The sequence below is a fragment of the Suhomyces tanzawaensis genome, assembly GCF_001661415.1.
Source record: "Suhomyces tanzawaensis NRRL Y-17324 unplaced genomic scaffold CANTAscaffold_4, whole genome shotgun sequence".
In the NCBI taxonomy this organism is placed as follows: Eukaryota; Fungi; Ascomycota; class Pichiomycetes; order Serinales; family Debaryomycetaceae; genus Suhomyces; species Suhomyces tanzawaensis.
In genome coordinates this window covers 541510-555438 of record NW_017963639.1, presented here as the reverse complement: position 1 = coordinate 555438, position 13929 = coordinate 541510, and the positions used below count along the sequence as shown (strand labels likewise).

At 45.9% G+C, this 13929-nt stretch overlaps 7 protein-coding genes across 7 annotated transcripts; 3 read left to right on the top strand and 4 right to left on the bottom strand.

Annotated features, from left to right (window-relative positions):
- Positions 1-172: 172 nt before the first annotated feature.
- Positions 173-1495, top strand: CANTADRAFT_52088 (mRNA-processing endoribonuclease; the record flags this gene model as incomplete). The annotated part of the gene is made up of 1 exon (XM_020210037.1): positions 173-1495. One exon carries the CDS (start codon positions 173-175, stop codon positions 1493-1495), a length of 1323 nt encoding a protein of 440 aa, XP_020064214.1.
- A 611-nt stretch (positions 1496-2106) lies between these two features.
- Positions 2107-2673, bottom strand: CANTADRAFT_34912 (uncharacterized protein; the record flags this gene model as incomplete). Its single annotated transcript, XM_020208613.1, has 1 exon — positions 2107-2673. A coding segment is annotated over one exon (567 nt), but the record flags the coding sequence as incomplete, so codon positions are not given.
- A 239-nt stretch (positions 2674-2912) lies between these two features.
- On the top strand, positions 2913-3578 carry CANTADRAFT_51909 (uncharacterized protein; the record flags this gene model as incomplete). Its single annotated transcript, XM_020210006.1, has 1 exon — positions 2913-3578. The coding sequence occupies one exon, from the start codon at positions 2913-2915 to the stop codon at positions 3576-3578; it is 666 nt and encodes a 221-aa protein (XP_020064212.1).
- Positions 3579-3883: 305 nt separating this feature from the next.
- CANTADRAFT_26145 (uncharacterized protein) lies at positions 3884-4363 on the bottom strand. The gene has a single exon (XM_020207663.1). It carries the CDS (start codon positions 4316-4318, stop codon positions 3896-3898), a length of 423 nt encoding a protein of 140 aa, XP_020064211.1. The 5' UTR covers positions 4319-4363; the 3' UTR covers positions 3884-3895.
- Positions 4364-5771: 1408 nt separating this feature from the next.
- On the bottom strand, positions 5772-9275 carry RPA135 (DNA-directed RNA polymerase I core subunit; the record flags this gene model as incomplete). Its single annotated transcript, XM_020209966.1, has 1 exon — positions 5772-9275. The coding sequence occupies one exon, from the start codon at positions 9273-9275 to the stop codon at positions 5772-5774; it is 3504 nt and encodes a 1167-aa protein (XP_020064210.1).
- A 371-nt stretch (positions 9276-9646) lies between these two features.
- On the top strand, positions 9647-10453 carry THG1 (tRNA guanylyltransferase; the record flags this gene model as incomplete). Its single annotated transcript, XM_020209905.1, has 1 exon — positions 9647-10453. One exon carries the CDS (start codon positions 9647-9649, stop codon positions 10451-10453), a length of 807 nt encoding a protein of 268 aa, XP_020064209.1.
- A 672-nt stretch (positions 10454-11125) lies between these two features.
- Positions 11126-13081, bottom strand: GAC1 (protein phosphatase regulator; the record flags this gene model as incomplete). Its single annotated transcript, XM_020211670.1, has 3 exons — positions 11126-11955; positions 11983-12375; positions 12400-13081. 3 exons carry the CDS (start codon positions 13079-13081, stop codon positions 11126-11128), a joined length of 1905 nt encoding a protein of 634 aa, XP_020064208.1.
- Positions 13082-13929: the final 848 nt, after the last annotated feature.

Here is a 13929-nt window from a genome sequence, read left to right as displayed (position 1 = left end):
TTAATTCACAAGAAGGCACCAGAAACAAACGAGCACCTTTCACGTTGCTTCAACCCCTGCAATTCCCCTTCCCCCCCCTCTGGCAGTCATATCTTATCTCTCTGGTTTGCCGGTCTCCGAGTCTCCTGTGCAGTCTTGAGGTGCACTCTCTCAATTAAAACATCACCAACAGATGCCCTTGCCTTCCAAGTACGGACCGCTGGGACTCTCGAAGCTGGAGCAGAGCCAATGGATAACACTGGGCACTCCTAGTGCTAAGAAGCCAGTCAATTTCACGCTACGAAATGTAGAGAACAGAATTGAACAGGCAGCATCCCACCACGACGGAGACATAGAGATGATCGCCATGGATGACCCCCTCGAGGTGGCGGCTGTCTCCCAGTACGTTGACTACTCTCGCCACATCAACCATGCCACTGCTGATATTGACATGGACCACGAGGCGTCCGTCCAGCCTGGCGTCGCCTATGAGGTGATCCAGGGCAACCAATCGTACCTCATCATAGACACCAACTTCATCTTATCCCATCTCAACATCGTCAATGAGCTCGCCACCTTGGCTTCCAAATACAGGCTAAAGCTTGTGGTGCCCATAGCCGTGATGAAGGAGTTGGACGGGCTCAAAAACTCCACCAAAGCTGCAAACGAGTCCGACTCCAGGCTCTCTGGCCGTTCCATTGGCCACTTGGCAAGGTGGGCAAACGACTGGATCTACGCCGGCTTGGCTTCTAAAAGCACTGTAATAATAGGCCAGAAAATGAACCAACGCATAGACAGAGCCACTGTCCAAGATGAAGCCATATTGGACTGCTGTCTCTGGTACCAACAAAACTACTCCTCCAACTTGGTGGTTCTACTATCCAATGACAAGAACTTGTGCCTCAAGGCACTAACCAACAACACCTTGACTGTGAGCTATAGACCTAGCATGACTGGAGAACTCATTGGGAATGTTATTTACACCGAGAATGTCCAGAGGTATGGAGAGGCCCTGTCGGTACACCAGCCAGTTCCTTCCACCATTGATGCCTCTGCCGTGTCTTCAGTGATAAAATCGACAGTTACGACTTCCCCTGCTGAAGAGAGTCTGCTCCACCAAGCATGTTCTACTATATATGATGAGGTCCAGAAATTGACCCTCTCGGTGGTGCATCGATGCATGGAGTCTTCGTACGGGGATGACTTGGATTTATTGAGAGACTACGATAAGAACGCCATCGTCAACCTTCATGACTGCTCACAGGTATTTATCCGATTTTGGATGGTTGTTTTCCAGCAATACTTGGGACATGGGGATAAGCCCTTCGAACAAATGGGTCTGAAACGAGTTCCTAAGTGGGTAGACGTGCCCCAAACTGCAGGCGACTTGAGGGAATTCGTCAACTTCTGGAGTGAAATTTTGCGTGCATTGTATGCTGGAGAGATGGATGATTCGCAAAATCAAGCATTATCATTGCTCATCGAAAGGTGGGAAGAGCTCAGTCGCAAGTACTAAAACCCTGTCTTTGGACTTCAGGACTCAAGCCCCGACTCCTGGACTCCAATGATTAAATTAATGCCTAAAGGTAAAATTTTCATACATAACTACTAGTCCTAAAATGTAATTAAGCATAATACTTCTCCAGCTAAGCTGTGTATGTACTAATGAGCTGATTTGTGGATTCTTCCTCAACGCTTGGCTCGTCTGATACTCCCAAACTTGGGCTTTCTTTTAATGTCTGGGGCAAGGCTCTTGATGGTGTCTTTTAATGGAGGAATAGTTTCTGGCTTGGACTTCACTGTATCTTTTTCTGCCACTTTCACACCACGTACAACTCCCAACTTTTTGTGTTTTTTTCTTGGAGATCCATTGAGCTGGGTGTTCTCAGAATCGACCTCGGTGTCTCTTTGCTCTGACGATTCGCCAGCTTCACTCTTGCTTTTGACGGGTGACGTGTAAAATGGTGAAGAGCTATAAAAGGGAGAAGAATCAAACTGTGTTTCGTCCTGGGTCTCGGGAACTAGTATCGTACCATCTCTGGTATTTGCCTGGTCCCAGGTGAGGTGATCATTGACTGCATTCAAAAGGGATGATACCTTGGTCTCTAGAGTACCTCTTTTGAAGCGTTTCTCCCATGTTTCTGAGCGGAACGGTTCCAAAAATTCAGCGTCTCTTTTGTTATTGCGCTTGTAGTCAGAGATCAAATCCATTCCGTGACTTAACTTGAAGTTCTCGACCAAGAACCTGGAGTACGTATCCTTGATTTCGATTGAGTGCTTCAAGTCCCCGATTTTTTCGAGCAAAAGGCTGTGGTTCTGGAACTGCTGCATGTTCAACTCCCGCAAGAACTGCACGGTGACATCTACAGGCTGTTTCGCCAACTGAAACACCCAGTGCACGTCGTTCTTCAGCAATTTGATATCATCGCCATCCAGCGCAAAATCAGCCTCCTTATGCTGATCCAAATTGGCGAGCAACTGGATCAAGTCCATCATTTTGGATGTGTTCAAGTCCTCGAACCCAAACTGTCTGCCTTTCGCTATCAACTGGGTTTTGTCGGCAACTTCTACCCACACATGTTCAAAATTGGTCAAGTAGAATGTGTATTGGGACCTGGTATGCTGGAGCCCGAATATGACTTCAGGTCGGCTCAAAAAGCCTAGGCTCAACGAGTGCCATCTTGTGGGGAGCTCGAAGTGGTCAAGCAGAGAAGCCATTGGTGGAAAAGGTAGCCAGAAAAGTTATTAGCGACTCAAACAGACACCATTTCAAGCAATTATCTCTTATAGTGGTCCAACTGATGTAGCTTTGGACTTTCTTGTGACAAGTACGCCCGGACGTGACAACCAATCAAGCGAATTTACCCAAATCATAATCTTCATCTGTACTACCAAACAGGTGAACATTGCACGTGACTTTTTCTGGGGCATCCATGACTGAATCCATTGACGCCAACAACATTGACGCCCTTGTCCTGCGGGTCTTGACGCTCTACGAGCAGGTGGCGCCACGAAGATTGATCATCTCGTTGGCTGGGACGCCTGGCTCGGGTAAAACTTCCCTTTCCACCAACATCGTGAACGCAGTCTCCAAAACAGTCAAAGCGTTGGTTGTTCTGCAAGACGGATTCCACTTATACAGAGCACAACTCTTGGAGCTCGCCGATCCAGCTGAGGCAGTGAGAAGAAGAGGTGCTCCCTTCACCTTCAATGCAACAGGATTTTTGGAGTTGGTCAAGCAAATCCGTTCTCAGCTGACAGAGCCCATTCTAGCGCCCACGTTTGACCATGCGTTGAAAGACCCTTTGGAAAACGATTTGACCATCGAGCCAGACGTCGGTATTGTCATCCTCGAGGGCAATTACCTCTCGCTCAAGGATGACGTGTGGACTGAGATTAGCAACTACGTTGATGAGACGTGGATCTGCAAAGCTCCGTTGGATTTGGTCCACCAGAGGCTCGTTAAAAGACACTTGGAGTCGGGAATCGCGGCCAACCAGCAGGAAGCAGAAGAAAGAGCGGGAGGAAGCGACTTTGACAACGCTAAATACATCTTAGAGCACTCGAAGAAGGTGGACTTGGAGATCTACACAGGTTAGAGTGGATATAGATAATAAGAACCATTGCGCCTGCAACGACTCGTGCGTAGTTCCACTGTAAGGACTTGTGAGTGGATGAACAATTGCTTCTATGAATACAGGGAGAGTGAGCGAATTAGGCAAATATGAAGTATTTCAGCATCAATTGAATTGGTACACCAATGCTAGAATATTCAAATGAAAAATCATAGTTCATTGACCACCCCTTTCACGGAATGCCCGAGACTTGGTGTGTCTTATTCTGGAGTTCCAGCTACAGATACTTTCACTCATAATATATTCGTAGTATATAAGTAGATACTATCATGCAAATTTATTTAGTTGGTGTCAGCTTGGTCAACAACCTTGAGAGCAAGAGGCTCATCGGTGGAACAAGCGGTGGTCAACTTGTACTCGTCGTGACCAGCACCACATGCATAGAAGGCTTCGTCGTTAAGAGTCAAGTAACCATCCTTGATAGCGAAACCCTTGGTAGCATCCTTTCTGCTAGTTTCGTAGAAGAGGGTGTCATGAACTTGAATGTATTGACGGGTGGTGCTGTCACTCAAAGTTCCATCGGAAGTGTCCAAGATAAGAGTCACTGGGGAGTCTTGAGCAGAAACGTATAACTGTCCATCCTTTTGAATGATGTTTTGGTATTGGAATTGAGAGCCAGATCTAATGGTGATAACCTTGAAGATTGGAGATGCAGTGGCAATAGCAGCAAGAGCGGCGACGGAGAAGATGGAGGAGAATTGCATTTTTGATTGTTGGATAAACTGTTGAGTTGTTTGATGATTCAATTATTACGGGAATTCACAGGTGTATTTATACCTGGAGGTGCAAGGTATGTTTATGCCAGGGGTATGGCAATGGATCATAGGAGTTCCTCGCATCGATGTCATAGTATACCGTTTGTCTACCAGTGCTCATCATACTATGAAATTCCCCATTGCCGATGACGTAATGACGTAATCCTACGCAAATAATAGTTCAACTACCCCGCGATACAACTTAATTTCAGGACTGTTTACCGAAGCCCGGACACCGTGATTCTATTTTAAGACTCAGAAATTCCGAGAATGCCCTCAGCCATCTATCTCGCTTTCTCGGATAAACCATCCTCGAACACTGTGCTTGTGCTGAACTAGTCGGGCAGGCCCCTAAGTCTCTAGCGTTGAATGCTGTACCGGTGCTTGTGCCTTGAACCTTGCCGTACCCCTGCCATGGCAATAACGTGACGGTTCCTGATGCCAGGCGCCTAAATTGATGCGATGCAACCTGTTATCAGATCATGGATTCTCGAGTAAAGTCGCAGATTGGAACTACTAACGTGAAATTGACATGCTGAGGTTCAGAAAAGAGTTGAAATTCTTGGCAAGAAAAGAATGAAACGGCAATTCGCTTCTCGGGCATGATAGAAACTCTAGTCTGATGGACTACGTCATTGCATCACGGATGAGAATCGATAGGAGCTGGAAAATATTGCGCGCTTCGGTATCGTGGCGGAGCGGGTTTTGAGCTGGAAGCACTTTACCCGATATTTCGCAACCACTAGCATGTACTGTTATGAGACCGGCTTCTTAAATTAGAAGTTAACGAGCCAGAGTACCGAAGTAGAGCCAAACAATCCAAGCTTTAGTGAACTGATAATTCATGTGGACGCTTATCGTCCACGAAGCAGACTGCACCCGAAATGGACAAGTTGAAGAATCTATTTGAATAACTTGCTTCTCCTTCAATGAGACAGCTGAGGCACCTATGCCATAAGCACCAGGTTCTACATGGTTCTCGTCTACGGAAGGGAATTTCAGCAAGCTATGATGTTGCATCATAAATTAAGAAAGGCTAAACTTGCAAGTACAAGTGAAAGCCGGAATTAAGTCAGGTATAAATAGTTGACAGAGCATGTGAGTTGCCGATTTATGACAATGAATTGGATCACCCTAGAATCCACTTTTAATTTGGCAAGTACAGACGAAGAAATGTCGCCTTTTATCGCCCACTCTGATCTTATCAATTCCAGATAATTTCAATCTTAAATTCATCATCAGTTTTGCTTGAACAAATTCCCCTACCTTCCTGGTCTACAATTCGTTACTTAACACGTATATGACAAACTATAGAACAATTATGACTGTGAGCCTCATCAGCTCGGTGGATCGTCGGGTGACGATATGGCTCAGCGGTGGCCCGCTTCGCCTAGGGTGGTGATTATCTGGCAGCAACATTATATCTCATCTTGATACCCATGGCAGACAATTCGGAGTCCAAGTATTTCAACACGAAAGGAATGGCCACAGTAGTGGTATCTTCACCTCCAATGAACTTTCTACCTTGTCCATCCTCCCAGATTTCGGAATCGTCAACATGACCAAACTTCTGCACGTAAGTCTCCAACTTGTAGGAACAGTTACGACATCTCACCGAGGCCATCGTACCGATTCTTGGGACAGACGTTTGCGTGGTCAAAATCGAACCACACGATCTGCAGATAGGACTCTGGGTGTAGTCCGAACAGTTCAACAATCTATCCTGTAAAAGGAAGGCAGTACCATGACCAATCAATGCATCTCTTTCCATCTCACCCACACGGATACCACCGGATCTCTTTCTACCCTTGACAGGTTGCATTGTCAAGGAGTTGACGGGACCGGTCGATCTGACTTGGAACTTATCGTTAACCATATGTCTCAATCTTTGGTAGTAAACACATCCGATATAAATGTCTGCTCTCAACTCTTCACCGGTGGCACCAGAGTACATTGGCTCGTTACCGTGGTAGTTGTAACCAGCCTGTCTCAATTGCTCACCAAAGAAATCAGCAGGGGTATCGTCTTCGCTGAACTTCCATGGAGTGGAGTCTTGCGAGATACCATGCAAGGCACCGGCCTTACCGGCAAGCGATTCGACGAACATACCAATGGTCATTCTCGAAGGGAAGGCGTGGGGGTTAATGATGACATCTGGCTGGATACCAGTTTCCGAAAATGGCATGTCAATCTGGGGCCATTTACGAGAACAGACACCCTTTTGACCGTGTCTGGACGAGAACTTGTCACCAATGATTGGTTGTCTTGTGACTCTGAACTTGATGGTAAGTTGCTGACATTCTTGATCAGTGTTATCGTCACCCAACAACTTGACTTCCTCAATGAAACCTGGTTCGCTGGAATGGTAAGTCTTGACCTTGGTCTTACCCGAAGTCTCGTCGTAGTAAGCAACAATTGGATCACCTTCTTGCACCTGGACACCAATTAATGGCAAACCATCGGCATCCAACTTTTCCTTCCAGCTTTCTGGCCATTCGTCTTCTCCAAATCCGAAATGCTGGGTTATAGGATCTCCTCTTCTTCTGGATTGTGACAAGTCCACCTTTTCGACCTTGTACACAGTACCGTATCCAAATCCTCTCTCGTCTGCAGATTTGTTAATAATCATAGCATCGTCCATATCGTAACCGGTGTAGGAAATGACAGCAACAACTGCGTTCATACCGTTGGGGAAGTTATCGAAACCATAGTCGTCGTATAACTTGGCCTTCACAATAGGAGTTTGGCCGGTCTGGAGTCTGTACAACTTGTTGTCTGATCTGTGGACTAATGCAACACCGGGAGTACCCATGGTCTGCTTACCCATTTGACACTGATACATGTTTCTTGGAGACTGGTTGAAATCCGAGAATGGAGTTAAGTTAGCCAAAATAGATAAGATGTTGGTTGGGGAGAACTCAACATGTGAGTGAATGTTGTTCTCGATTTCTGCTGGGGTGACGGCGATGTTCATGTAGACCTGCTCGAAAGGACCCAAGATATCTTGCTTGTTCAAAGGCAAGTATTTGACTGGTCTCATCATTCTGGCAGATCCGGCAAATAAGTACAAACCTGGGTATTGACCCTTGGCTGATGGTGGAATGTATCCAACTTCCATGTCGAGAGGAAGATCGGGGCTACCTTCAACCTTCAAGTATCTCAAGGTGGTGGCCAAAATTTGACCTTGTTCGTGAGAAGTCCACCCAATGATCTTACCATCCAACATAACACAACACAAGTTGGGACCGGCTGCGAAGGTCGAAGGAGGCAACATACCAAGGTTGGCCAAAACTGCTGGAACACGAGAAACATCAGATTGCTCGGTCGAGATCTTACATTTATGAGCCAAGTGATTCAACAAACCACATGGAGAACCATCGGGAGTATGGACAGGACACAAGAAACCCCATGACTCGGGTAACAACTTTCTGACAGTGGTAGTCTTCAATTCGGCGAAGAACGAACCTCTGTGCACCATTCTGAAATGACTTATAAATCTGTGGAAATTAATCTTTTCAGCAACCACAGTATAACCAGACACTTGCTGTAAATCCAAACCCGATTGGGACACCAAATTACCGGTAGATAAGAAGTATTGTAATTTTTGACCGATGTTCTCATTGATTCTCATGAACACTCTGGAAATATATTTTCTATCATTGAAATTCACAGCAATACCACGGTTCAAGTCAGACTGGACTTGAAGCTTAAAGTTTTGCAAGTATTCCTCGATCTTCTCCTTTATTATCATACCATACAAGAAACCTCCCAACAAGATTTCTTGGTTCTGGACGGAATCTGGATTGTCTGGACAACATTGGCCCTCGACAAGAGAGTACAACTTTCTGATCATGAAGGTTAAGAGTCTGAACTTGTCTAAGTTAGAGTCCAAATGAACTAAAACAATTCTTTGCAAAACAAGCTTTCCGACCTCAACATCGGACACATTGGCTTCCACGCCAAAAACAACTCTGAACTTATCACCCAAGTATGCTAAAGTTTCTTGTTTGGAGTACAAGTTGTAAGACTTGTAATTTCTCAAAAGCAATTCCAATCTATCGGTCAAGAAAGAGTTGGAAGTATCGGAACCGATGATGTTGTCAAAGATTTCACGATCGTTGGTTTCAATCAAGGCCTTCAAGATCATGACTACTGGGACCAAGTATTCATTCTTTCTCCACGAGAATCTGAAGGTAACGTTACCATCGTTCAAGTAATGCAAGACGTTGGTTTGGGAAGATTGATCTGGTCTAACACATCTGATTTGGATACCGTACTTGGAGTAGGCTCTGCCTCTGTTGACAAAACTACCTCTGATGATTGCCATGGGGAAATTTCTTCTTTGCACAATCAACATTCTGATGATCTTCTCGATACCGTTAACGATGAAATAACCACCCAACTCGTCGGACTCTTCTTTTTTGTTGACCAACTCTTCTGGGGATAACTTTTCCAAGTGACATCTGTTGGTCTTCAACATGACGGGTAATTGCCCAGCATCTCTGATTTCACTGACCTCTTCGCCGTCATTGACGCTCCAGGTGACTTTCAACATTAACTTGGATCTATAGGTGGTCATTCTCTCTCTGCACTCAGATGGTAACGTCTTTCTATTAATACTCAATTTGTCGTTGGCAGGAACCAATGGCTTGGAAACCTCGACGGTTTCCACTCTGATCTGCAACTTGTTACCGGAACGAGTGTCATCCTTGGTGTCGAAGATGGTCTTGCTACCAATGTCCTTAACTGCAAGGTTCAACAAACCTCCATCAGGACCTTCGGTCAAAGCGTTGAAGGAACCGATGTGGGGCAAGACAGCGTCGGCCAATAACGGGAAGGCAGACTTATCCTTGGGAGGGTTTTGGAACCTCTTTTCCCTTTCAAGGGTGTTAAATTGAACTCCCATGATGAACGATGGATAAAGGGTAGGATGGGTTGTAAAAGATGAGAAGTTTTTTGTCTTCATGTAAAAATTTGAGATCACGTGAGAGATGAGCCTGCGGTAGGGGCCGGAGTGGTGCTGGGCGGTGCGATATGACGGCGAGATCGGTGTTAACTGAGCTGTATTGGTGCTGATAGGCTCTTCATATGGCAAGCTTGCTTTGAGGTCCTTTTCCGTTCTGAATCTATCCTCTTTCTCCGTATGTCCTAAAGTATTCTCCAGCTCCACTGCGTACAGTGAAGGTCACGTGCGCGATGACCTAAATCATCCCAGTGGATAATTGCCAATTCCCAGCAATAACAGCACCATTCCACAACGCTCCAATCTCAGCACACATGGCCAAGTCGCGTTTTGAGTACGTCAAGCAATTTGAACGGGAGAACTACCTCTTGCCCGATACCCATCTCGTGATCAGAGTGGATGGGAAGGGATTCCACAAGTTCAGCCAGCACTACACCTTCGACAAACCAAACGATGAGAAGGCATTGCGGGTGATGAACCAGGCAGCACGAGAGATAGTTGAACATTACTCCGATGTCTTGATGGCCTACGGTGATTCGGACGAATACTCGTTTCTACTCAGGCGAGGATGCGAGATGTACGAAAGACGAGAAATGAAGCTAATCACCACGTTTGCATCAGCCATGACAGCCTACTATGGGTACTACTGGAACTTGGCGTTCCCTGAAAAGCCGTTGGAAGTAGCACGAATGCCCATGTTCGACGCAAGAGTGGTGGTGTATCCAAACTTTCAAATCGTGCGAGACTACTTCAGTTGGAGACAGGTGGACTGTCACATTAATAACCTATACAACACCACATTCTGGACATTGGTGTTGCGTGGAGGTTTATCTCCAAAGGATGCCGAAAATAGACTTGCTGGAACTGTGTCTGCTGACAAGAACGAATTATTGTTCAAAGAATTTGGTATTAATTATAATAACGAGCCGGAAATGTTCAAGAAGGGCACCATATTTGTGCGTGAATTCCAGGACTACAAGCCAGTCGAGGAGACGGGTCTTTCCTCAAGACAGAAGCAAAGACTTGACAAGGCCAGAAAGAAAGCCACCATCGGTGAATACCATGTGGATATAATTAACGATAACTCGTTTTGGGAATCTAGACCCTGGTTGGCTGATTAACTAATCGCGTTAAGTCTTGGAATCAGCATCGGGGTTGATCGGTCAATACTAAATCCTGCAGAGCCCTATTTGACTGACTAAGATATCACCACCCTCTTGACTCTGCAAAACCTAATCCCTATATTTAAATACCCAAGCTAGTAGCAGGATCCATGGGTATTCTGCAATGATTATTGATATTATGACTGAATATGGTCAGCTATTTTATTGGCTTCTTGCTTCAATACTGTTCAATATCTGACCAACGGAGATAGAGTTGATTTTAGCTGCCATTTAGCTTATTTCAACTGTTGAAAATTGAGTATCCTAAAGAAGTTAATCAAATGTGAGAACAAGTACTCGCCTACTTGGCACTCCACTACCATCATATTGAAGTAGATTTCATCAATTTTACGACCACTGCATTGCCTATTGGCCCTTGGTTTGACAGGTTTTGTCAAATATTCCCTTCGCCGACTTCTACACTCAAGACAATTAAAGAAAGTAATATTAGCGCGACTATATAAGAACCCTTGTTTTATATAAATAAGTTAGCGGATGACCAAAATGACCAAAAAAGTAAACTAAATGCAAGAACTAAAATGTCGATGATTCCAAACGATGGAGTGTAAGATGAAAAGTTATTAAAACACGAAAATGATCGACTGGAAATAAATAATAGCAGGAACCCATCTAGATATGGATTGAATCACTAAAAGAATGGAATGTAGAAGCGGGGGAACATGATGATGCAAATGCTAAACCAAAAACATTTTCATTTTTAAGTCCAACATTACGGTCGTTTGGACTCGATGGGACACTAGAGGATACTTGTTGCTTGATGGCATTACTTTCATTTACTCCACCAGAGAAACAGTAATTTGCCAACAAGTCAGTATAAGAAAGAGAATCAAACTTGAGTGTTTCCTTTTTTTCAGGTTGAGGAATAGATGGTTGTGGAAGTGGTTGTGATTGTGGTTGTTGCTTCGACCGGTATGATTTTGAGTACTTTTGAGTGGGTCTAGCCAAGACATCAGAGGCTGAAAATGAATGCTTCATCAATGGTGGTCTGACAGCTCTTTGAGGGCCATTAGCCTCACTGAACTTAATAGGAACCACTGGGGTATGAATGCCCGATTTTGACAAGTCATCCAACTCTTCGCTCATCAGATTGTAACGTGAGTAAGCCGACTTCTTTGGAGAAACAATAGGTTTTGCTAAAACGTAGTCGTCATCAAAATTCTTCTTTGCACTTCCATAAGAGTCGGTGTCAGATTTAGAACAGTCACGGAAAGTTCCCACGTCTGATGATGAATTCTGGAAGTTGATCAACTTGGTGACCAATTCGTCGTATTGAGGGAATGAGTCGTCCACCTCCGATGAAGAAGCTTTCTTGGAAGATTTGGAGTAATTGTATGTCCTGATACTATCACTTGCCTTTAACACAATAGTATAATTCTTGCCATTGTTGTTGTCCCAATAAGTTTGATGGTTTGCAGTGTATTTGATACACATTTTTATATCTATCAAAGAATTTAAAGTACCGTTACTGTTGGATTGATTGTTGTGACTGATTAAATCAGATAAAGGAATCTTGAACTGAAATTGATCAACGTTGGAGTGTTGGAAAGATTTAAGGTAAGAAATGATCTTATGAGAAAAGTTCAAGTTGGTTTGCCAGTTGTTCAAAGTCAACTTAATGGAAAGATGCTTCTCGAATGCGAGATTCTGAACATTGATTAATCCATAAAGGTAGGTGGTATTGTCGATGTCTAGTAACTTAACCGAGTTAAGAATGACGGGTGCACCGGGCTGAGGGTGAGTCTGCACGTTGGATGATTCGATCTTGTACTTTCTCGATTTGGCGGAACCAGAGCTGGAACTTGGGTTGCTGGGACCAGAAGCCGAGTACCAATAGTTCAATTCATCATCGGAAGATGTGTCTGATGTCAAATCAGCATCCAAACCAGAAGCTGAAGTGTTCTTGTGGGAAGAAAACTCGCCGTTCCAATTCCATTGGAAGTAGTCAGACTTCTGGGACGATTTCTTCTTTCTGACCAACTTAATAGGCAGTTTCTTTTTGGAGAAGTCGAAATCAAAGTCGTCGTCGTCGTCATCCTCTTCGTCATCGCTGAACCCATCAGGCGCAGGAGGCGAGTGTAAAGGAGTGGTCTGGGCAGACGACACGGCACTGGGGCTATCTAAGCCATCAAAGTGCTTGATGTTGGCCAATCTGCTGGCGAAGCGTACCGACTTGCTGGAGGGGAGGTTAGATGTGGACATGGACTTCTGGAGAAGCGAGGAGATTTTGAGCGAGCTCTTGACCAACTCACCCGACTTCTTGCGAAGCAAGGGCGGAGGCACCGCGAGGGGCTCGGGAACGTCCACAGGGTCTACCGCCTGGAAAAAGTGGGGCAACGAGGGCGAGGACGCGGTGGAGTTGAGCTTGATGGTGGACGTGGAGCTGGTGGTGTCGAGGGAGTCGGTGGACGAGATGGCAAACTGGGCCAACAACGACGAGTTGTACAACTTCTTGTTGATGGGGTTTGCAAATGGTGGGGTATGTGGCGGTATGGCGGATGGCTGGTGTGACGACACCTCGAGGTTCTTTCTGGTGAGTGGCGGGTGGGCCTGGGTGATGGTGGACATGGTGATGGTTGCTGGCGGGTAGTGTGCGCGGATTGCAGCTGGGAAGTGTGTCCTTCAATCCAGCGGAATGCCCTTAGTGTGAGTCCAGTGCCTACCTGATAAGTAGACGTCGTTTCCGAATGCTAGTTCGTGTTGGTGATGCGAGGCCGCTCAGGTATGGGAGGCGGGTACTTATATATATGGTGAAAAGATACAAGAAAAAAATAACAATAGGGGGGGATGCAATATTTTTCTGTAGGGGTAGGTGCGTCAGTTAGTAGCGTTTGGGGCGCTAGATTTTGGGACACTGTGGGTGTGGTGTCTGGAGTGGGGCAGGGCTGATGTGACCAGTGGTGGTGGTGTCGTGGTGTCAGGGTGTCAGACAGTCGGGGGATGTCAGACAGTGGGCTGGTGGTGGCCAGGTGTGCTGGTCCCATCATTTAGTGTCAGTAGGTGAGTGATCTGGTCAGTGGTGGGAACTCCAAGGGATGATAAGAGCGGCTGGAGCGTTGGACCCCGAAATGCACACCTGTTGAGAGCCCAGATGGCGGCTCAACAGCGGCCGTCTGGTGGTGTTTCCGGCCACTCCGAGGCGGAGGTGTGGTGCGGCCAGTGACAGCGCAGACAGTCCCACACACAGCGAATGCGGCACACGATGATCTGACGTGAGCCTGGCACTGGCACTACGTGCCAGACATGGGGTATTCCGGGGTGCTTACTGTGACGCTTGCTACGGTGTCTGGCTGTAGTTGCTGTGCTGTATGAGGTGTAGGCCATAGCCCAACACTGCGCACTCCGGCGCGAGCGTACTCCGAAGACGGCACGCAAAGAACAATCTGCCCAGCATTCAACAGAACAAACAGGGAGAT